The sequence below is a fragment of the Phasianus colchicus genome, chromosome 7, assembly GCF_987193195.1.
Source record: "Phasianus colchicus chromosome 7, bPhaCol1.hap1.1, whole genome shotgun sequence".
NCBI classification, from domain to species: Eukaryota; Metazoa; Chordata; class Aves; order Galliformes; family Phasianidae; genus Phasianus; species Phasianus colchicus.
This window is the reverse complement of record NC_143442.1, coordinates 7,043,738-7,068,769: the sequence shown is the minus strand read 5'-3', so window position 1 is coordinate 7,068,769 and position 25,032 is coordinate 7,043,738. Positions and strand designations below refer to the sequence as shown.

Below are 25,032 nucleotides of genomic sequence, written 5' to 3'. Positions count from 1 at the left end.
TAACGTGAAATATCTTGCTCAAGTTTAGGAAGCCATGAACTTTTATTAAAGTCCAAGATCACTGCATGAGCAAGCTGAAGGAGAAAAAATCTGATACACACCAAAATTCCCTTTACTACAATCAAGAGTATGACATTACAAAAAAATGCAGTTTTATATACTGAACTCTATAAGCTTCCCATTTTAGAAGTCTATAGAACAGGAATATTAGCCTGATCATACTGTGTTCATCACTGAATTAGCAAATTTTGAAAGAATACTACTACCTTGGAATCTCATAGCAGAAAGAAGAGTCAATCTGAAAGCCTTTAGCTTTTCACCAGGCATCAGAGACTCAGAAGCTCGGAATATTGTGACCAAATCCAAAGTATTTAACTTCTGGACTGCTATGGTGATGCTTCATGGGACATACAGCTAAATATTGTTTTTTCTCGACTTAGAAAAGAAAACAATACCAATACGACCTGTCATTTGGACTAAAATTCCCCAGAGGCACCCAGAGGTTTGAGTTTAGAAACTAAGTACTTTAAGCATTCATTGAAAACTAAGTAGTCAGAAAAATGAGATAGCCACAGCCTCCCCATGCCTTTCCCACCAGTCATGGAAGCAATGATTTAATGTACAGATTAATATTAAAGCACTAATTTCAAGAGATGGAACTGTTTGGTGGAACAGTGGGTCAGGAATCCCTCTGTAATGAGAATAGCAAATAGTTGCAGCAATAAGAGAGAAAATCTGAACAGCTCTTCCAATGGGCAGAGCTATTTTCAACCCCTCTGTGTAAATTCATATCCATATTAGAATTTTCTTGATTCTTGTATATCATGAACTTTGTATGACTTACATAAAAAAGTGCAAAGGGAGAGAGAAAATAGGAAAGTTCTTTCAGTTCCTTAATATTTTAAATGTCTGCAATAAGTACACTCTTTTTTCTTAAATACTCATCACATACTAACTTAATTCAATTAGTCTACCCAGGTTTGTATTCACCTTCTATATGAAGATATCATTTTTATTAATATATCTCAGCTGACAAGGTGCATTCACACTGAAAGCAGTTCAGGTTGTGTGCCATCCATGAAGCTTCATGGACTCATCTGCAGTATGTCAAATGGATGGAGAAGCTGCAATGGAAGATGTGAAGGGCAGGAAAGCACAGCTTGGCAAAAACTGGGTACAAGCATCTGGCAAAGAGATCACAGCAGGAAAGGGTGAAAACAGATGGCAAAGAGGAAAACATCCTAGAACACAAAGGAAAGGAGTGACACGTAGCAGCCATGAGATTTGCTTCTCAAAGGTCAGAAACAACTGAGCCACTGAAGACGTACAATAGATGAGTTCAAGCATCACAAATGACAGAATGCATTCTTCGTGATAGTACTTATTCAGGTTTCATCTGAAAATTTACTCATTCCTTGGGTTGCCAGAGCAGTTTGACAGTAGTGTTACCAGCAAACAGCTAGAATCAACGGGGCTGTATCTGAGAGCAGTGATGAATCATTATAAGCCTTTGTATGACTTTGGAAATACAATTTTTCCTGCTTCATCTACTGATCCCTCGCTATTTAAAAAAGAGTTCCTAGGCACAGCTCAGAAAACAAATTATAAAAGTCTCGTAGAGGAAGGAAGATTTAAAAGTAAAATAATCCAATAATTAGGATTAAGTAGGTTGGCCTTCAGTGACCGATTAGCACATTGAACCAAGTTATGTGAATGGTCAAGGCACTGGGAAGATGCCTCTGGCTCAACCAGATTGAATGCACTGGCCAGAACAAAACTGATTGCTACAGAATATTTAAAACATTGCTACAAAATATTTAGAAGTTACATCATTTTTAAATGCAGTAGAGGGATTCAAATTCCTTATGAGCTGAAGTGAAGCAACAGCATACACAAGAAGTTTATCCAATTATTTTCAGAAATACAGGTTCTTTGCCCCTAGATAATGCATGTTGTTTTTTTTTTTATTTATGAAAAATGATACAATTATTAATTTTCTTATCAATTTACATTGCAGTATGTGGAAAATGAGAAGGAAAAAAAGGAGAACCAGGCAAGAACAAAACAAAATCACACTCCTAAAGAAAAAAGCTCTCTTCTCAAAAAGGAAATAAGTCACCTTCTCCTACCTCCTTTTTATCTCTGTTAAAAACACATCTCTCTCCCTCTACAGGGCAGTAAAAGCATAATATGGGAAATACTTGACATACTTCCTCATTTGTTTAATGGTGATGATACAAAGGAAATTACCCATTTAATACTTTTGAACATTTAGCTTATTATCCTGAGTGAGTTTTCTCCCAAAAGTTCAATTTATTAAAACAAAACACATTTTTCTATGATGAACTGCAAAAGGGCAAGAGGGCAAACTTCTATAATTAAAACCAGAGTTCTCCTCTAGCAGATATCAGTTTTGCTGCAGCTTATTTTGCTGAAACTTATCATTGAGTCTCACTCACTCCAAAGCAATCAGATTTTCACAATTGGATTGGGCTTTTTATTTGATAATTTCAATGTTGCAATTTAATGTTGCCATTCCAGTGGCTTGCAATTTGATGTAAAGATGCAAGGTTGTAAGCAGCCTTCAATAATTAGTTTTCAGGACCAATGGAAGTTGTGCCTACTACAGAAGATCTGGAAGGGAAGTTAAGACATTGAGCAAACCAAGGCAACCACTTCCTGGCTGGTGATACTTGTTTTAATTGTTATGTGTATACTGTGTGTTTAGGCTACAGTGGGCAAATAATTTCTTTTGAAGAGTAAAAATCTGCCCAGAGCAGAGAGGTTGGAATTAGATGACTTTTTAGGTCCCTTCCAAACCAAGCCATTCTGTGATTCTATGAAGCCATTCCCACATAATCAAACTTCAAGAATTCCCCATAGCAAGGTAATGGTACACTGCACAAGTAACAGAGTACTGGAATAGGACTGTGTCTGTGATCATGCACAGTCAGTCATAAAATAGAACATGTGCTAGCAAGAACATGATCCTGTAACCTAAATGCAGACACTGTTCATCCCATATGAGGTGGACGTACTGCTTGCTGCACTGTGTGATGCATCATTCAAACCCTCTCCTGCCATACTGCCCAACAAGCCTCGCAGGAGGCAGCACACCTGCACTTCGGCTACAACAATGACATACATCTGGTGATCTCTGGAAAGATGGGCTGTGGGCTCTTCAGAGGGCAAATAAGGAGTCAATCCTGCATATAGATGCACAGGGGAACCAGCACACAAAGAAGGCTGGAATTCAGATTCTTTTATTTTTCCTGCAGAATTGCCTAGGATCTATATTTTAGACACAAAACTTTAATTCTGCCTCTTCTATAATCTGATTTACTCTGTGCTTCATGTGTAAAATACACTACCCAACCAGACTAAGCCAGAGCATTAAGGCCTGAGCTGTTTTTATGTCCTTGAATAAAAGTATAAGAGTATGCACAGATAGAAGGAGCCAGGAGAAACCAGCCAGCTTTACAAGATACTTGACTGCATGCTCCATTCCAGCTCCTCACCTGTCTGCAGATATTGTACCAAGGCAGAAATGAAACAGATGGTACAGGATGCACGAAATGTGCAGCTGAAGCAAGGAATGATTGCAGCCTTTTTGAGTCCTCATCTCAATTCACAATCCCTTTTCTTTTTGAAAAACTGAGGAGACATGCACTGTGTTAAAGGACATACTAACAAGAACAACAAAAAAATTGCTGCTGAAGGAGAGCATTTTCTGAAACAACTTTCACTAAGGACTCCTTGGTCATTTAGTTCAGAGCCCCATCATCTTGCTTCCTTCACAAACAAGAACTTTCTAAGGAAGCTGCAGCACTGCAGTGGCAAAGAGCGAAGTCTGGAAGAACTCAAACATTTCATACAGTTAGACATAGTTAATTCATGCTGAATTATCTTCACTGCATAAATGTCTGTGCAAACGACAGACTTTAATAAGCCTTCAAAGCTGACACACTATTTATCACTGATTACATTTTTAAAATCAAAGTAACTATGCCTTTAACAGACATGTTTAGATTAAGACTGACACTAACTCAGTATATCAGTTTAAGTCACTTGCAATTATGCAGGTGCTTGGGCAGCCTGTATTTCTGTCAGTTAAAGCTAAATTGAGGCAGAGAGCCCATATCCACACTGAATAACGAAGCCCTTGTCCCAGGGGACAGATACTGCTTCTCAAATGTAGAATATTCCCAAAGTTTTCCTCTCTGCACTGTAACTGTGTGATCTCTTCTTGCTGCAAGAAGGTTGTCACAGTGATAGTGTAAGCATAAAATCTTGCTCTGAGAGTCTATATAATAGCTAACATGTCCAGGAGGTCCAATAAAGCTTTGTGAAAAACTTCAGTTATACGCATATGATTTTGGAGATACATCAATATTGTTTTAATGTGATTTTATATATATCTACATATAATCACTATGCAAGGGTTGATGCATGTCCATAATGAACTGTATTTTTTGTACACAGCTGGCTACCATTAAAAAAAAACGTTAGCTTGGTGAGTGATGAAAGAAGAAAGAAATATTATTGTACAAAGGAGTTCATGTTATTTGCTGCACCTCGTTAATGTTTCAGTTTGTGAAGCACTCCAAATACACAGAGAAGTTATCAGGAATTTTTTTTCCTGCCTTGTAAGAGTTTTACAGCATTTGATCAAACCTGCTGAAGTAAATTAGATGGCATTTCATGAGCAGCCAACTAAGAATGCTGAAGGCACAAAACAGTTTTGATATCCAGGAAATCACAATTAATTTCAACTACATAAAATGGAATGCGAGGCTGCACGAACCATTTGTTATTTGTCACCTGTTTCACTTGATTAGAAACGTATGGTATTTATCAGTCCGTAGAGTGGAAATAGAATTTGCTGTAAACGATAAAGAATGTAAAAAGATTACAGGTATAATATACATATATGCTTCTTATCAAAGGATATGATAGCTCTCACTTGGGCAGACTACCAAGACTCTATATTATACTGATTTTTATTGTTCAGTGAGAAAATTTCTAGGTTAAACAGAAGTTAAAAGCTAAAAAGTACTACAGACATTTATTTGACAATACATTTGACAGCACCCAAGAACAAGAAAATAAATTCTAAATACAACTCCACTGATAAGGAATTCATTTAAAGAAAGTTCTTTCTGAAAATGAAGCCCTGTTTCCCAGTTAAAGTTGATAATTTGCCAGCCAGTATCCAACAGATCGAGATGACTGCAGCTTTCCTCACCTTGACAGAAATTCCAGAAGAAAACCACCACTCAACTCATATCTACCAAAACAGTACTCAACAAGGACAGGAAAAAAAAATTATTCAATGCATGGAACAGGAGCCGTTTTTGCCCATGTAGGTATTCGAAAGGGCAGAATCTAAATCTGCGATATTGTACAAATACTGACTAAACTATCCATTTAGTTCTATGCTGATGGACAGCTTGTCTTTTTTAATTTTCTTTCTCTGCAAGTTAGCTTGGACTTATTCAATGGTTTTTCGTTTGTTTGTTTGAATGTTACCAGTCAAGAGAAGGTATTCATCATTTGTGCTCTTTAACAATCAATGACATCAATGACGGAATCGAGTGCACCCTCAGCAAATTTGCTGACGACACCAAGCTGAGTGGTGCGGTTGACACAGTTGAAGGACGGGATGCCATTCAGAGGGACCTCGAGAAGCTATAAAGGTGGGCCCGGGTGAACCTGATGAGGTTCAACACGGCAAAGTGCAAGGTTTGGCACTTGGGCCGGAGGAATCCCAGGCATCCCTACAGACTGGAAGGAGCGGTCCTTGAGAGCAGCCCTGTGGAGAAGGACCTGGGGGTCTTGCTAGATGAAAAGCTTAACATGAGCCAGCAGTGTGCCCTCGCGGCTTGGAAGGCAAATGGTATCCTGGGCTCCAACAAAAGAGGGGTGGCCAGCAGGGACAGGGAGGTGATTGTTCCCCTCTACTCTGCTCTCATGAGGTCCCATCTGGAGTACTGCGTCCAAGTGTGGAGCCCCCAGTACAAAAAAGACAGGGAGCTGTTGGAGAGGGTCCAGAGGAGGGCCACAAGGATGATCAGGGGACTGGAGCACCTCCCCTATGAGGACAGGCTGAAGGAGCTGGGCTTGTTCAGCCTGGAGAAAAGAAGGCTGCGGGGTGACCTCATTGCAGCCTTTCAGTACCTAAAGGGAGCCTACAAACAGGAGGGAAATCAACCCTTTGAAAGGGTAGATAACTGCAGGACGAGGGGAAACGGTTTTAAGTTGAGGGAGGGGAGATTTAGGTTGGACATCAGGGGGAAATTCTTTACGGAGAGAGTGGTGAGGTACTGGAACAGGCTGCCCAGAGAGGTAGTGGATGCCCTGTCCCTGGAGGTGTTCAAGGCCAGATTGGATGGGGCCCTGGGCAGCCTGGTCTAGCATTAAATGAAGAGGTTGGTGGCCCTGCCTGTGGCAGGGGGGTTGGAGATTCATGATCCTTGAGGTCCCTTCCAACCCTGGCCATTCTGTGATTCTGTGATCAGAAAAAGAAACGAACAGCTAACTCAAAGCATTTGTATAAAAAAAACACGACACCACTCGCTCACACTTTTCCCTAGATGAATACTGTAAACTACCTTTAAATACACATATATACATGCACATGTATATATACAGTCCCTGATTACAAGAGAGGCAGCAGTAAGATAGGTAGGGTGGAAGGATGGATGTTCTAACAGACTAGGCTACATCTTGGCACAAGCAAAACTTGTCAAAAACCTGAATGACCTAAATAACTGAATAAATAGAAAACAAAGTAATATAAAGAGATATGATTTTTTAAAGTGCTGATATTAATGAAATTATAATAAAATCTACTAATGGAATGGGTCTCATATTTTCATTCACTTTCAGTATGTTACTTATAGGCAGCCTTCAGACTCTACAGTGCACAGATGGAAGACCAACTTCACTAAGTATTTTAATGGAACCACTGATTTTATTAATTGTCGATCTTGCAGTAATAACCAATCATGTAAAGTAAGATTAAAGATTCTGACACTCGCTTCACAGGAACTAGCAAACAGCAATTCCCTCCTTTTCATACAGATTAATAAAATACTTAAAGTAATTACTCTGCATATACTAAAGGATTCAAACTGTTAATTGCATATAACTAAAAAAAAACCATGTAATTAATAAACCACAGAATCCCTGACATCACTATTTACATTCCTCAAGACAAAAACAAGTGCAAGAATACATGCCATTAAGCAACACACAATTAACAACTTTTTGTTTTAATTATCTTCAACCATAATTAATGGTTCTGCAGTTCATCTTTCTACTTTGATAGCTACTTAGACTATTTATGTAGATTAATTATTGATGTATTGGAATTTACTAATATATATTTTTAACAAGCCTCTGCATAACACTGACATCAGTGAGGGGATCTGTTCACTCACCTTCCAGGTCCAGATTCTGTCAGGCTTAAATGTTATTCTATAAATCTGGGCAATTTGCCACAACTGATAAAGGCTGTGACATTATTGAAAAAAGTCCTGTCACCTGAGGACTTGCTACTCTTTGCATCCCTTACCAAATTTAGTTTCATGTCTGTCTTTCCTGATCCCATCTCTGCATGTCTAGACATCATTCCTGTACTCTTCTCAGGCCATACATCCCTGCTTCCACTGCCTATACTTTTCCTTCTTACATCTCAGTTTGACCAGCAGGTCTTTCCTCAGCCATGTGGGCATCCTACCTCCACTGCTTCATTTCTTACCCCGAGTGACAGACAACAAGTCACTCCTAAAAAGCTTCTAGCCCTCGACTGCAGCATTCCAGTTATGTGATTCATCCCACCATATTTCCATAACAGCAATCAAGTCATCATTTTGTAATTGCACTGTGGTTTCCAACTCCCGCTTGTTTCCCATTCTGCACTGGTGTAAGAGGCACTTCAGCTGGACAACTGGACACATCATCGCTGTAGAGGAGCCTTCCCTAATTTCTTTGAGACAATTCATAGGTATTTCCCCATTGCTTCCTAAAGTGGCAGTGTTCCCTAGCTCTGCTCTGTCATTCAGATATACAAGCTCTGCCCCAGCTGAATCTAGTTTAAAACTCTGCCAGTAAGTCCTGCCAGCCTGCTGCCAAGAACACTCTTGCCCCATAGATGCACCCCATCCAGTATCAACATGATCTTGAAGTTGCATTCAAGGTTATGGAACCTAACATGAGTATAGGTGAACTGTGAAAGATTAGATTTATACTACAGGGAAGAATCAGTGAGAATAAATGAATACGGCAGGGGGCAGAGTGGGCTTTTATGTGTGAAACTGTTGTATTTCTTACCTCCAGAGCTTTCAAACGCTCCAATAGCAATTTTGTCTTTTCTTTTTCCTCTTCAGTGCTGTTGCTTTCACTTCTTGAATCTTCATCTACTGCTGTGTGATTTTTTTCCATACCTTCTTTGCATTTCCTACTGTCTTCTGACAGCTTTTCCTGAAACAATTTTTTTAAATGTCATTACTCACAGGAAGAAATGAAGTTAACTATACAGGTATCTTCAGATCTCCCTTTATACAAATTAAAAAAAGACAGAGGAAGTTACTATTTATTGTAATTACTAAATGGAGTCACAAAGGGTTTGTTAAATATGCTGCTAGGCCAATTCAACAATGAACTACTACACTTACATTAGATTTTTACAATTTGGAACTCATCTTTTTTTAATAGAATAACTTGCATTTTCTTTAAAAGTTGCAATGAAAATTGAACACACTATCTTTCAATGGAAACACTGAGATATAAAGTAGTTTATTATTAAGGAAAAGCAAACATCATGTCCGATATACTTAACTTTTTCATCATCTTGAGCTAAGATCTGAGGTGCTAAATATTGGGCTAAAAACCAAACTATTACCCAAATGCTGATTTTAAGATCCACACTAATATACAACTGACAGCAAATTTTTCAGAAGTGCCCTCACTTCTTATAGGACACTCAGATTGGGTATTATTAGCTGCTGCTGTTTAATCACTGTTTAGTTTTAAAAGATGTCTACAAAAATCCTAAGTTTGAATGCTGAATCACTCTAATACCATTAATTATACATAAAGAGTAAGGAAAATATCAAGATTACAAGCAGAAAGCAAAAATGCTATCTAAGCGAAAGAACGTGTATTTTCACGAAGAACCAATCTAACTTGAATAACTGCAAATACTGATAACTCTTCAAGAGCGAAACATTGTCTTAACTAAAATCCATAAACACAAATGAATTAAAAATCAGCACTGTGAATCATGTTTAGCCCATCTTTTTAAAAATCGAGCTAGATTAGAAATGGACTACTACCATGTTAGAACTTAAATCAAAAATCAGTTTTATAAGTTATGGGCTCACTCAATGAATATTCTGACACCAACCATGAGGCACAGAGCCTCAGAAAGTTTACTTCAAAGAGCCATTCCATCAGGCATCCAGCATTACTGTTGTCATGATCACAAAGGAACCATAAGTATAGTCATGTTTTATTCTTGCTTGCTACTCCCTGGCACAGTGATAGAGCATCCATAAAAGAGCCATTAAACCATTTTCCCTTCAAGTTATCTTGATGAGTGCATTTCAATGAACTCAAAACCTAATTTAACATAGCTACCTCTTTGTTGTATTTCAAACACAAACAGTTATTTTTAGGGGAGAGAGAGAGAGACACGTACTGGATGTGGCTCACATACATAGAAGAGATAGAAGAAAGTATAGCCTGTGATATTTCATCACAGAAGGGGGAGTAATGCAACTTCAATCAGAGTAAATCCCTGACATCTATCACCTAAGGAAGTAACCCATTCATCTTCTAATTACAAAATCTGATGAACTTGGCACAGTAATGGCATATTCAAGAATAAATATCCTGTGATATCCTATGATGTGCATGAGAAAATATCTAAATATTTAATACTGTTACCTCTGCCTGAATGTGTAAGTACAGCTCACACATTTACTAATAAACCGGTGTATATCATGAGCTCTATCTGGAAAAGCTGTAGAATAAATATAATTTGTGCTTAAAATCAAGTTAAGGGGGAGATGACCAAGGCTTTGGGTAGGACAGATTCCTGCTAATGTCAAAGAAAGCTGCTGCAAGGAGGAGGCAGAGAAGGGTAGAAGAGAGAATCTTGCAAGAGGAAATACAGGTCTCCTACATGATGCTGATTAGCAAAAAAATGGGATAGAACAGCTTGCTCTTTTTTCCCCCTAGGTTCCTACACTGCTTGTGTTACCACTGTTTGAAACTTCTAAAACGTCTCTGTTGTATGCCTCATGTATTGAACAATTAAAGTCGGGCTGGATTTGCAAGCTGAAGAGCAATATACTCTCAGGTCAGAAGTACAGCAAGGCAGAGCAAACGCTATCCTGCTGATCAATGCAGTTTCATTTCTATGAAGAGGTTCCAGGTGGAAACTGTGCTCTGGCAGTAAGTTGGGCAGGCAAAAATAATAGCAATGAAAGACAAACCAGAGCCCCGCTCTTGATCTCCCCAGAGCAATTAGAATTCAAGACTCAAGCCTATACTGATATGCGAACAGCCTGATGAGAATTCTACAGTAAAGCTTCATTGACGTCTCTAATACTCTATGTCAACAAAGAGACAATAAGAATATGAAATATTCAAATCTTTCTATACGGAAACCAGGATTATGCTCTTCACTGCAGACCTGTTCCCACTGAAATTAATGAGAAACTTACTATCTAGTCCCATCTTGCAGAAGCTTCTCAAGCTGGTTTAAACTGTTGCTGCTTTCCTGAAACCAACAGTATGGTGCAAATCTCAAATGACATCCTACCCTGACCATTATTTCTACGTACACAGTTTGCTCTATAAATCAAACAAATAGTATACTGACGATGAACCCTTTGATCAAACACTGCAGGTCCTACAGCCAATAGAAAACAACAGATGAAAACACAGCCAGCATCCTGGAAATGGCAAGCTTTCTAGAATCAATGGGAAGATATAAATCACTGAAGACACTGATCTATGAAGCCATACAATGCAGTGACCTGACTGAGACTCATTACAAAGTTGGCTTTCAGTTAGTTGAAGTAGAAAATAACAATAAATTAAGAGAGCAGGAAATATACTTGGAATTCCAAATGATAATTTTTCTGGAGTATGTGGGAATATAAATAAATGTTTAAAGCCAGTCTTGCCCACCTTTGAAAGTGCAGGACAAGAAAGTGTTTCCACTTTTTATAAATAAAGGAATGACCAAAGTGATAGGAAAGATCATATGGAAACTTGCAAAAAGATGAAAGACATCAAACTAGTTATTTCAGAAACCACGTCCTCCTTTTTACCAGGTAGGCAATAAGCTGAGCCTTTGGAGCCAGCATTACTCACTGGGAGCTGAGTTCAGTGCCCTTCCTTCAAGAAGTCAACTTTCCAAGGAACAGACAAATGTCAAAGGGATGCTTAGACAGCTATTTCTTACCCACTGCCACCTCAAAACTGTACTTTTAAAGTTTCATTGGTAATATCTTGGCTTGCCCTTCCTTCTCTTTCTTCATTCTTAAGTTGTTTTTTAGGAATTACAGCATACACACGTGCAAAGGTGGAAAAAAATGAATCCCATTTAGAATATTTCAATTTGCATCTACAAAACATCAAAACAAGACGGCTAAAAGTCTGACGATGCAAAGAATGATAATAAAAAAAAAGCTCAGAAGAAATCTGTTCTAGATTTCCTTTTTTACAATGACAAAAAATGATCAGGCATTAATTGGAATCAGGGCTCTTCTCTAGCCGTAACGACAAACACATTACGTGAAATGATCACATAGCTCCTTAGGCACCTCACATTCCAATTTTTCCTAATTTGCAATTTTACAATGCAGGAATCACCTATACAAATTAAAAACCTTTAAGAAAACAGGAATCTTTAACACTGTTAACCAAGCTGCCACAAGAGGAGATCTCATTGAAAACATGAAAAAAAGAAGCAGCTGCAGTACAGCCTATGCTATAGCTGCCAGCATGAGAAATGGAAAGTCTTACACTAAGGAAGGAAGGACCTCATGCACCAATACAGGTCAGGAAACAACTGCACAGAAAGGTATCTGATAGTAGGAAGCAGAGAAGACAGAGGCAAGGCTTTTCTTAGAAGCTGCTTGATGAGAAGATCTTTTTGAACACGTTAGAACATGATCATGATCTTTTTTTTTTTAACATGAAGGTTGATATATGGTCACTGGAACAGGTTATCCAGAGGATCTTGAATCACAGACATCGCAAAGTTCACTGGAGAAGTGGCTACAGTAATATAACATGTTATAAATGAATCTGTACTTTACAGTACTGATTATAAACAGCAATACTTCCCAAGGTCACGTCACAAAATTCTGCTTGAGTCAAACAAGAATTTTAAAAAGATTGAGATCTTTGAGATGCTGATTTTCTCAATGAGTATTTGATGATGACTTGTTTGTCTGGAAGTCGACAAGTAATAATTAGAAATGGCATCCTTACTTACAGAAGCTAAAGATCATGCTCATATGATTAACACAAATTCCTCCACAGAAGTACAGCATTTTGGATGCAATGCAGTAAAGATCTCTCAAACTATCTCTGTGCCCATTTACAATGTCAGATTGTGATGCTAGAATTCATTTTTTTTCTTTTTAAATTCCTTTTCATTCTTCAACTTCTGAAATGTATACGTATATATATTGCATATTGTACATATGTGATTTTATAAGGGTTACAAATTCAAATTATTCTGATTAATGCCTGCATTTTTCCAAATAGCACACTTAAGTCACACACACACAAGAAAAAAATATATATAGAACACATATTAATTTAGTGCTTATGATTGCTTAGAAACACTTGAGAAAAAACTGAGCATTTTTTGCAGTGGAATTACTAGCAGATTATATAGTCAGTGGTAGCATGCAGCCCAGAATCCAGCCAATGTGGAGCCCAAGCTCACTAGCTCAGCGCTTGAAACCATTTAGCACTTCCCATGAACATGTCTCAGAAGCTTCCCCAGGCCTTTTGAAAAAAGGTAGGCACTGTACAGTGTCTTGGATTTCACTAACTAATTGGTAATCCAGGTACATTCCTTTAGTTGCACACTTTTAACACTTTCCTGCTGTCACAAAGGCACACTGTTAACCTCCAAAACCTGAGCTGCAATTTATGAAACCATATACAGAATTGCGTGTGATAATAAATTCTAAATTTTGTTTCTTGCAAGGCCATTCTATAGTCTTGATATATTCATAGACTATGTACTCTCAGTGTATTTTCACTGCAGACCTCCTAGTGTTCAGCACTATTCTTCACTGCAAGTGAGCGATATGAAAAGAGAATGTTCAGACTGCCAATGTAGATAAAAATAGTAGATGAGGGTTTCTTTGTACTTGCACGAAAAAACAGCCCCAAGCTATGCACAATGAGCTCAAACAATTTGACTGCACAAACTGAAAAAAGGCAGCAATTGCTCCAAGGACTACTGACTTAAAATTCTAAAAAGGTTTAAAATGTTTTCCAGCATCATCCTACTCACCTTTCTCTCCCTGACATAATCTTTTTTCTTTTCTCATAATGAATTCCTTAAGTGGCTCAATGCCTCTTAAAAATGACCTTTGACACTTTTGCAGTATATTCTGATGTGTTTTACAACCTGTTTCATTTAGTCAAGCCTTAAGTACAGAAAGGACATTAAGTCAGAGCAATGTGAAGTAGGAGTGATGAATTCACAGTGTCTCCTATTAGATGCTTTGTAAAAGGACCAGTTACTGATGTCACTCTCACATGAATATGGCTCTCTGCAATATTTTTTTTAATTTGCTTTATTTGCAATGGCAGTGTGATTAAAGCATGACCCACGTCTAAAAAAAAAAAAACAAAACTGAGCAGTTCATTTAAAATCTTAAAAAATTACATACAACCAGATGGCACAGTCTAAATGATTTCTCATATAAAGCTATTAAACACGACTTCTGTTTTTACCCGATTTACCTGTACCTATGTATTCAGCTGTTCTCGTGTTTCATTTCCCCCCAATGGAAGCACAGACTAAAACATAGTTTTGCTTTAGATAGAACATCAGCAGATACAATAATTATACATTTTTGTTTACCTAATAGCTCTTGTTCAGAAGAAGCTGACAAAAATTGAAGAAAAGGAAAGCAATGCACATATATAAGAATGTTTTACAGAATCATCCCAAACTCTTCACAGTTTAACATTACCACTGTCAGGAAAAACATAGAAGTTTTTGTTTTACATCTCTGGATTTGACTTACAGATCGAACGTAGTGAGCAATAACACTCCCTAGATTAAATATGGGTGATGGAAAAGAGAACAAAGTACTTTCTTTATGTTTCTGATACGAGCCTCCTACCACTCGTTTATCAATCCAAATGTTCTACATATTATTTTTTCTCTCAAAACATTCAATCTTACAGGCTATCGCCCCTACTGAGCATTCTGTAGTCACATTAGTAAGCTTCCCAGTGATGCTTTCATTGGCTGTTCCCTGTATCAGAAATACATATTTTAGACAAAGTTTGGATCAAGAGGACTGTAATAAAGAAAGCCTTCACAGTAATCACTAAAAAGTGAACTTAGTAGACCAGTAAGAGTAGATGGAATGTCCTGTTCAGAGGTCCCCATCTGAAAGTCAGTCCGGGGTATCGAAGTGAGCTACTCTAACGTGTGGCCAATTATTGCTGTTGACACCATCCCAGCTTGAGTAAATGGACACTCACATTATCAGCATCACCCTCCTCCCTGGCACTTCAGCTGTCAAAATCAGTGACAGTTCCGGAGTTGACTCTTACAAGGTGGGCCTCAGGCATGGGGATGGAAAGGCAATGCTCAGTGTGCTTGTTTTCTGTTGCCTTTTCAAAATGGAACACTGCACCAATGTTCAATAGCAATGACACTGGCAGAAGAAAAAAAGATATTTCAAGAGCTAAGCTGTTTCTTCCTCGTGTGTATGTGATATTATGAGAACACGCACCAAGATTTTTTATGGAGGTACTCTCCTTACTCATTGGTTCATTAGTACCACTCTCCAAGTAATCACCTTTCCTCTCACCAAATCTATATGCAGCATTTTAACTTTCCTGAATGAGTCTGTAAGTACTAAACTAACTACACTAGACTGAAGTGGCAGCATTAAAATACCTATCCTTGACTGAAGTACCAACAAGCCAAACTATTCTGAAAATTCATTTGGTAAATTTTATGTAATTAAGGTAATAGAAATTACTCTGGATTTAAATTGCTAGAAAGAAGCCTATTTTTATTCCCTTTGCAACCCTTTCACATTTTGTTTTTAATAATGTCTTTTTACCACTTGGATGAAGTCCAAATTGCTCTTTTTAATGAAATGAAACAGTTCAAATGCTGTTTGTTGGTGGTGGTTTTCTTTTCTTTTTTCCCACAAGAAAGTCCCCTAAGAACTTACACTTGTTGATCCAGTTTTCTGTACCTGGTTTCTTTTGGGAATATCACAAGTAGCTCTAAAGAACATATCTGAAGATGAGTATTAATAAATGTTTTAGAATGAGAGCAATATATTAACAGACTAGTTCACACTATGAGCACAAGTACTGAAGCTGACCTAAGAAGAGACCTGTGGGATTTGGAAAAAAAAAAAAAGTATATTATTACATAACCAGTTTTTTTCTTTGATCAGTAGTGCAGAACATTTCCAGAATAAACATATATGTACTGGCATACTGTTATGTCCATTCTTATGTTTAAATAATTTTCAAAGATAACGTGTACTTTGGCCCAGAAAGCCAACTGTATCCTGGGCTGCATCCAAAGAGAGGTGGCCAGCAGGGAGATGGAGGTGACCGATCCCCTCTGCTCTGCCTTTGTGATGCCCCACCTGGACTACTGCAACCAGGGCTGGGGCCACCATCACAAGAAAGATGCAGAGGTGCTGAAACAGGTACAGTGAAGGCCATGAGGATCATGAGGAGCACCTCCCCCATGAGGACGTACTGAAGAGATGTCTCTTGGGAGACTTCACTGCAGCCTTCCATCACCTAAAGGAAATCTACAGGAAAACTGGAGAATGACTCTTTAACAGGGAGTGTAGTGACAGGACAAGAGGGAATGGTTTTAAAATAAAAGAGGGTAGGTTCAGATTAAATATTAGGAGGAAGTTCTTCACTATGAGAGTGGTAAGGTACTGGAACAGGTTTCCCAGAGAAGCTGTGGATGCTCCATCCCTGGAGGTGCTTAAGGCTAGGCTGGATGGACTTTGGGCAACCTGGTCTAGTGGGAGGTGTCCCTGCTAAGGCAGGGAGTTGGAACTGGATGGACTTTAAGGTTCCTGCTAATCCAAGCCATTCTATGACTCTATGGCTTGACCTTCAGCCTTGGAATACCAAGGAACACAAACCAGAATTCAAATGATTGACATAAATGGTCTCTCTTATTTCTTATTCATTATCTTCACTCAGAATTAGGGAGATAAAGATGGTTCTTATTACTGGCTAGATCCTCTTGCTCAACCAGAACCTTTTCAGTATTAGCCCAGGATGGGCAACACAGTGTTAGGTCAACAAAATGCTTCTGCAATCCAACATGGATCCAGATAGAGTTGGGACAGGCCAGACTGCCTCATTAAAATCTTTTGGTCAAGTGCCAGCAGACAGACCTCAGACCTGGGAGCTCTGAAAGCAGCTGCCAGATGGAAGCTGACAACAATTCCATGGGGATCCCACTGCTCCGTTCAGAGTCAGAGCTGGGCTGGAAGTACCACTGGGTGCCACGGGAAGCACGCTGCAGCAGGCCAATAAATTGGCCTCCACATTCAAAGATTTTGGCATCTCTCCAAACAGCAGAAAGGTTATCTGATAGCTGCTGTGAACTCCAGGAGGTTACTGCAATCTCTTAGGATGACTAAGATGACTAAGCAGTGGTATGTTAGAGCCATACTCTTTTCTCACATACAACCCGTGAATTAAGGAAAAGACGGCCATAAGAACACCAGTAAGGGCAAGATTCAGGCTGCAGGTAACCTGCTGTGCATAAATGAGAAGTCTCTGTACATATTAGGATGATCTTCATCTGTCAGGCTGTGAATCACCTCATCATCTTGTTTTCCAGAGTGTCTATGAATTTGTTATGCCTGTTTCATCGTATAGGATTCAGCTAATGTATATGGGCCGGTTTTTGTGCACTCATTCAAAAAAAAATAAAAATAAAGATCTAGCGGAAAGATAAAGCAAAAGATAAAAATAATACAATAATACTATATTGTCAAGGAAAATATAAATGGAGAATTACAGTAATTATAATACATAATAGAATCATCATAGCAGTCAATCTTCACTACTTGTTTTTATAGATATATAGAAAATCCTGGGAAGGCGAGAGCAGCTTGTTTTCTGAGAAACACAGACACACACATTGCAAATTTCAGTTATAAGACTTCAGTTATGCTAAGCATAACTCCATTATTTTGTTGCTGTATTATAAACAAATGATCAAAAGGGGAAAACTATTTGTACACAAGTTCCTTACAACAAAACTGTAGTTTTGAACACTGTATGAAGAACACATCACCCTCCTTTGGAGACAAGAATCCAACCTCAATTTAGTTAAATATGGGAACAAATATTTAACAGAATCTCTGCACACTGGTGGAAAGCCACCAGAAGAAAAACCTGTAAGGAATTACTTGTTACAGCGCCGGTCCTGGATTCCTCTGCATGAAAAAGCAGAACAACACCAGGTCCTCATGTACCTGACAGTCCAACAATTCTAATGGAGCTCCCAAGAGTGTGGGAGGCTCCACTTCAGTCCTTCCCTGGGAGGCACAAAACTGCCAGGCTTTGCCTTGTAATATTCTCCTTCGTAGATGAGGGGATCTGGCTGATGTAGTCTCCTGTGTGCACTTCCATCCCAGAGACGTGAGTTTAATTTTAACTATTTATTTCCTCTCTGCTATAGAAGTTGGCATTAAAAATTCTATGTGGATTTCAACTAGGGAATTCAACTAGTGCCATTTTTCCAATTCAAGACATGTCCCTTCTATAAAACGTTACACATCAATGGCCTGAACATTAAACTTGCATAATTTTGTGTAAAGATAAAATTATAGTGCAACAGATACAGGTTTTTTTCTCATGATAGAGCTGTTGACACCAACGTCTGTCCAAGTTTGAAGTGACAGCCTCAACAACTGTTCCACATTTGATTCTCACAAAACACACCAACAAGAAAATCAGGTTGATTTGGCCAACACTGCCACCTGAAATACGCCTGCATCATTCATGTAGTCTCACCTCACAGATGCCTATTTCAGAAAGCAACTAGCAAAACACTCCAGGCTTCACAACTGAGAGATGAAGGTCTTTTAGAATTGACATTATTTTATTTTTGTATTGAAGTTATCAGTATCAAGAGTCATTACGAGTCTTCATAATCTCCTTTCTTACTTGTAGCTAAGGCAGGCACATGAACACATATTTACATCTAGCAAGAAGGCAGAAAATGGACCTGAACTTTCTTAAGCACAGAGCCACTCCAGTGAAACTGCAGCATGAACAGATTACTGCCCTGGTGGTGATCTCTGCGAATGAGACAGATATTCCCCGTGGGGCTCTGTGCGCCATTCTTAAAATACTGAAACCTATGAAATCACTTCTGAAGTTACTTACCAAATCCTGTCATCCCTCCAGACCAAAGATCCCCACCACCACCCAGCCAGCTCTTACTTGGCTTGAAGAGTCCCTCTAAATTCCTAGGCTACAATTGTTCAAACTTTCTGCTACCAGTTAGTGAGTTTAGTCTGATGGGTGCCAAAATGGACAGAGGGGCAAACATGAGAAAGGACACTTACCACTATCAGAAAGATATGGAAGGACTCAAACTCCTGCTCTCAGCTACACCCAGGGCCAAAGAAACCTGAAGCATCCAACTATTAAGGCTACCCATAATCCCCATTCAGTCTTTCACCGGACTGCTTGATGATGACTCTACAGCAATGACCTCAGAATGGGTTCATTCTCCTCAACAAATTTCCTAGCACAGACACTCAAGGATGACTGGGCCTATGATGTTAGATGGGGATGGGGTCAGGCTGTGTAAAAGCCAGGATGTCAGTTCCCAGCAGGGGAAAGAATCTGCTCCCCACTGCAGTATTCCTTTGGAGAGTTTACTTCAAAGAAGCACAGTGGGGCTCTGAAAAGGTTGCAAAGGCTTCAGTCATGAGTACTTATTTCCCCACAGCAAAAATTCTCTTCTACATTTTTTAATATAAGACAGGATAGCTCCACTTGCAATTGATTCATTTCCTATTAGAAGTATAGTAATAGTGTATAGTATGCTGAGCAAAAGTTTGGGAGAAATATGCCTTTTTCAAGTCTACCAAAATATAAAAAGTCTTTTTTTACTTTTATCTTTTTCTACTCATTATTTGGCTATAAATGCTCCTGTTATCAGAAACAGCAGTTCATACACATTGATGTCATCTTAAATGTACCTGAGAGTAAAAAGGTATATTGTTACCACCTTCTTATAGACAAAGGTAAAATAATAGACAGATGAAGTGTATTTGCTCAAGGAAACAGAAACATTTGTGTCAAAGGAAGGAATCAAAATCTAATCTCCTGAACACAGCGCTTGAAACGGCACATTGTCCTTCCCCTCTGATGCCATGTCTGTCCTGAGCTTTACTGCCCATCCTGACAATTCCAGAATTGTAACAAATCATGAACTTACGACAGACACTCTTCCTCATCTATTTTGATTACTGTACACTGACAGAAAAGCAGTTCAAAGAAAATCTGAAAGACAGTGAGTGATATGTAACCAAGTAAGACTCTAGATATTTGGTAATGTGATCAAGCAGGGAACTGACTCTAGTTTTTGATATCCAAAGCACAAACTTAGGAAGAAGAGTCTGCAGTGGTGCTTGTTTTATCTTTTTGGATTGAAGTACTGCTCACAATTATTTCTGCAGATCACTTTCCCTGTAAAATAAAGTAGTAGTAGCTTGAATGACGGTAGTAGTAATATGTGAGGTATTGGTTTGGCCTTTCAAAGTTTTACTTGTAGCTGGATAATGCCCCTTTGAAACATAAAAGCTCATACATTAGAATCTTTTCATCATATAAACACTTAAGCAAGAAGCATGATGGTTCACATGAATTCAAATCACAAGTATTCATATCTACATTTATGTGAGCATTCATTATAAATGTTCCCAGTATTATTATTATGCAAAATAGTAACAGAGAATTTTATTTACAATCCTGCTTCTATAGTCATTTACCCTAAAGAAATCACATCATCCATCTGTAAGTCCAGCAAATTAAATTCCCATAGGGCAGCTAGCTCTATGGAAGGGGTTAGAATATTTTGCTAACAGTAAGAATCTTGACAAGACATGACACAACATTGTAATAATACTGTACACTCTAGGCTCTATCTTATTATTATTCCTCTGACATGATCACTGTGCAACATTTAATGTTCATTAGCAACAATATTTATTCTGGAGTCAGGCTTATTGATATTATAATAAGAACTCAATTTCATAAATCCCAGAACCATAATTAGATTTGTAAAAAACAAATATGTAGACAATGGTCAATAGATCAAAAGCATTTATTGCACAGATGTATTCAGACATTAATTTGAACAGAGTACACACACTAAAGCTGACTTAGTGTGGTGTCAGACAATATGGGGCATATGTTGATAAGTCACAACAGAGATCTCCTGGCATCTCCTCATTTGTTACAAAATACATGGCTGTGAAACAACACTAAAAACTGATTCTCAAGAGTACTAAGTGGAGATCGTATCGTCCTTATTACAGAGAACAGGTATGACTCAGAACACTTTCTACAAGGTAACTGCATGATTATAAAGGATGGCTTTAAAAACAATGGTACTATTTACAGATTCAGTAAGTTCTGTATCTTTATAAGAAGATGTGTGTGTGTGTGTATATGTATACATACGTATATATACATGTATATATTGTCATGGTTTTATGTTTTTTTTTTTTTTTGGTTTTCAGTATTCCACATCAAAACATCATGTACCGGAATTAAAGTGTTAATGCTCCAATTCCAGGTACCTATCCCGATACATTACGGAAGTCATGGGATCTGACCCCTCCGGGTGGGGCGGTCTCTTACTGCCTGGCAGTGGGTGCTGGAGGTGCTTTCCTAGCCGTTCCAAGCTTTACAGGTTTGACTCGGTCTCGGGAACTCTCTCTCATATCTTATTTATTAGTCTCAATTTCAATTAGATTGTATTATATTGTGTTATCTTGCATTCCGATATCATAGTTAGTAAAATAAGTTTACCTCCATAGATTGTTGCCGCTGGTTTTTTTTCCTCCCTTCCTTCCCATTTTGTGGGGCCAGGGGAGGTAAGGGGGGCAGGGGCCTACTGCCCCCTGTCACGGGCATAAATTGATCTAGTTAACTCCATGACATATATATACACCACTTGGAGTTCATGTCAAAAAAGTCTTTTTTCCTATGTTAGCTCACATCTATACTTTATAATATAGGATGATAATATGGTTATCATGTTCCCAAAAAACTGAATATATCAGGGTATAAAGAAACTTCACCTGGGCTGTATATTCAAGTTCTATTTCCATCTGTGAATTATACCTGTAAGTACATCAAAAAGTAGTCTGTGCATATTTGAAAAAGATATAAATGAAAAGTTTCTATCGCAATACTGGTGCCAAGCCTGGAATCAGATTTTGTAACAGAATTCATCACACATTTAGATTATATGTTTGTTCACGATTTCCACAGTTGATTTCAGTAACATATTCATTATTCTCACAATGCTTTACTAATGTGTTTCTCATTTCAGATCACATATTTTTGGCCAACTATGTTTTGATGTGTGTTTCAGGTAATATCTTTTAGTACACATGGTTGTTGCCTAACTCACTGCATAGTTTTTGCTTCATCACTGAGTAACAAACATACAACAAGCAAACTTATTTGTTGCCTACAAAGCAGTATAAGGGCTGAAATGCACTGTTTTCCATGTGAACAGAGCCATTCCTTGAAATTCTCAGAAAACAAATTTTTCAAAAATAACAAAGGGAATGGAAGGATGAATAATTCAAAGATACATTCAGAAAAACCACAATGCTCATGGAAATGTTCCATATTTTTACCTATTTTACTCATCACAGACTGGTACATGACGCAGTACATGAGCTATTCCATCAGGAAAGGGAAAAGCATTGCTTCTGAGTCATGAATTAGGAAAAGGAATTCATATGCAAAGAAAACCACATATTTGCAATAAAAAGCTATGACAATTGACAAAGCACAAACTGACTTAGTTACCCTAGTAAAATTGAAACAAGCAGTTAAACTTTCCCAAGAACAAGAAGAGAACAGGAAGAGAAGGTCATTGTTATGCAATGCAAAGCACAAGATTACAAACAATTCTAGAGTAACAGGACCCTAGAAGATCCTGGGACAGAAATGGCTACACTCCATCTAACTCTGGTTTGTGCAATGAGCCCCAACTATTACCCAGCAGCTTCAAAAAAAAAACCTCATGCCTAGAAAGAAATGAAAAAATGTTAGAGAGCAATGTGTTAGGTGGAGGGGGCTGCCTGCTAGAGCTGAAGGGAAACAATGAATTGCATTTCATGTCACTAACTGGGCGAAACTTTTTCTTGTGACGGACTGAAAAGAAACACGTGGGATTTTACACTAAACATGCCATGGTACCATTCTTGTGACTGCCAGGTGACAACAAATACCTGTGCCCCAAAGAAAAGAAAAAAAGCACCAACAAACAGAAATCCTTTCCCTTTTCAAAAACTATAATCCAAATAAAACATGAAGGAAAACTTACACAGAAATATACAAATACTGAAATTGGAAAGATCATCATTCCCTTCCAGGGCATCAGCACATGCATGAAATTTCTACTCTCAAAAAGATCACACAGCTAATAATTTTCTGCATTTAGCCTCCAAAGAAACCTACAAAACACCTCATCTTGACTGAAACAAAAATAGTATTTTTCCTCTTGTTGCAAGTTCAAAAATAAAATCCAAAGAAATTAAAACCTAATTGTAGTATCACCTTACTGTGGTTTCCAAGGTAAAACACTGTATAGAAAAGCTGGCAATAAAATGTTTCATAAACAGTGTATGTTATAAGCAGACAATCAAGGAACCCACCCAAGGTAGAGAACGGAACCAAGCCCACTTCAGAATACCTGGTGTGTAGTGGCAGGAGCGAGCAGAGAACTCAACCAAGAGCAGAGAACTGAGCTTTGGTTTCACATTCCAAAAGGGCAGCAAGTAAAATATAGATGCTTTCATAACAAGCTTCTGAAAGCACAATGTTCTATATTATGAGTTCAACAAAAAGTTTAATTCATCCTGAAATTAAATTTTACAGGCTATCATTTCACCAAGAAAAATTGATTATTTTGGGAGGTTAACTTAAAAGATTCCTTTTCCCTTCAATCCCAGCTTAAAATGAAAATTCAATTATAGCAGTAAATACTTCTTAATATACATTTTTGTTTAGCTATACGGCTGTATTTTTACTCCTGTACAAAAGGACTATGGTAACTAAACCTTCTGAAAAGTGTCTTATCAGAAGGGTTGGTACCCTGTACAGACTTTCACACATGATTTCAGCCTTTTATATCTTCATAAGAAATGCTTATTTTGTTTAAAAAGATAAAGCACAGAACTGCCTTCAGCAAGTGCTTTTTAAAAAGGACTAATGTGCAGAATATCTGATTAGCTGGGCTGTAGATCATTCCTGTTTCCAGAGACATTCCACCACCAGAGGCTTCCCACCACCTCAGGTTCACCGCTTCCAGAACACAGCAGTACGCTAGAGAAGTGTACAACTCTCCTTTCTCATAAACAGCACAAACTGACCTAGTTCCATACAAAAAGCTCTGAAATCACTGCTTGCTTAAAATCTGCCCTGAGACACTTTCCCTCTACCCCAAGTGAGGCTAATAAAACACATGTACCACAAGCAGTAAGAGGAAATTATGCAGCTTGATTTGGAAACCTCAAACTCAGTAGGAATATGAGCTGATAAAATTTTCCATCCTAATGTGAAGGTCAAGTTGTCAAAAGCATCTATGTCTTCCAAGGATGTTGGAATACATTACTTAAAGTAACAAGCACTTTAAGAAAGTCTTCAAACCTAGTTTCACTGTCCCACGTAAGCTGTGCAAAGTAACAACTGCAGATAATAATGTCAATAAAAACAAAAAGCTTTTAACTACAATGAGAGAACACCTGGAAAAATGTAGATGATATTAGCAACCATTTGTAAGTATTTGTAACAAACAGAGGAAACATCATCCAACACATTTATCTCAGTAGTGAGACTTCTGTTTTACAGAACTTTTCTATTACAAGAAAATAGGTAATAAGTCACTACTACCTGATATGCCTTCATGATATTGACAGTTCCTTCTCCATTCTGGCCTGGGGATCCTTGGCTCTGTAGTAGATTTCTCACCGTTTCCTCCATTCTAGAGAATGAAAACATTTATATAAGTCAACTGCATGGAACAAAATTTAGAGCTGCATTCAGTGTTTTGTTCTTTACAAGAGCCAAACGCATCCATGGCTACCGTGAAATTAATATTTAAAGGAAATCCTGGCCTTATAATGTTCTCATACTCCATGTTATGAATAACACATTAAGAGCACTCTTTTATCTCTGAATATGCACAGTAATTAGGTGCATTGTTAAAATCCTACTGTAGATCAGTTACAAAAATTAAAAACAAGTATTAGCAACAAGCTCACCTTGTCAACACTATAACCAAACAACATGATAAAATTACTGTCATTTAGGAACAAAATCAGTCAGATTCAAAAAGAAACTGCTGTGTTTCTAGCCAATTGTCAGCTTTGTGCAATTTAGACAGACTGTCAAATACATTACCAGTATTTACTCTCTTTGATAGGTGCAGCAGTGTGTGCCAGTACATTTGTTTATGGAGGCACAGCTGCTCAATACATT

General features: G+C 38.1%; 1 protein-coding gene across 2 annotated transcripts in view; it reads right to left on the bottom strand.

Annotated features, from left to right (window-relative positions):
• Nucleotides 1-25,032, bottom strand: part of NCKAP5 (NCK associated protein 5) — a 442,999-nt gene that overhangs the window by 105,542 nt on the left and 312,425 nt on the right. For both annotated transcript variants that reach the window (XM_090143560.1, XM_031590720.2), the window contains 2 exons: nucleotides 24,445-24,535; nucleotides 8,335-8,484 (listed from right to left, as the gene is read on the bottom strand). In XM_090143560.1, the coding sequence (XP_089999686.1) occupies nucleotides 8,335-8,484; nucleotides 24,445-24,535 (241 nt within the window). The remainder of the gene's footprint in view (nucleotides 1-8,334; nucleotides 8,485-24,444; nucleotides 24,536-25,032) is intronic.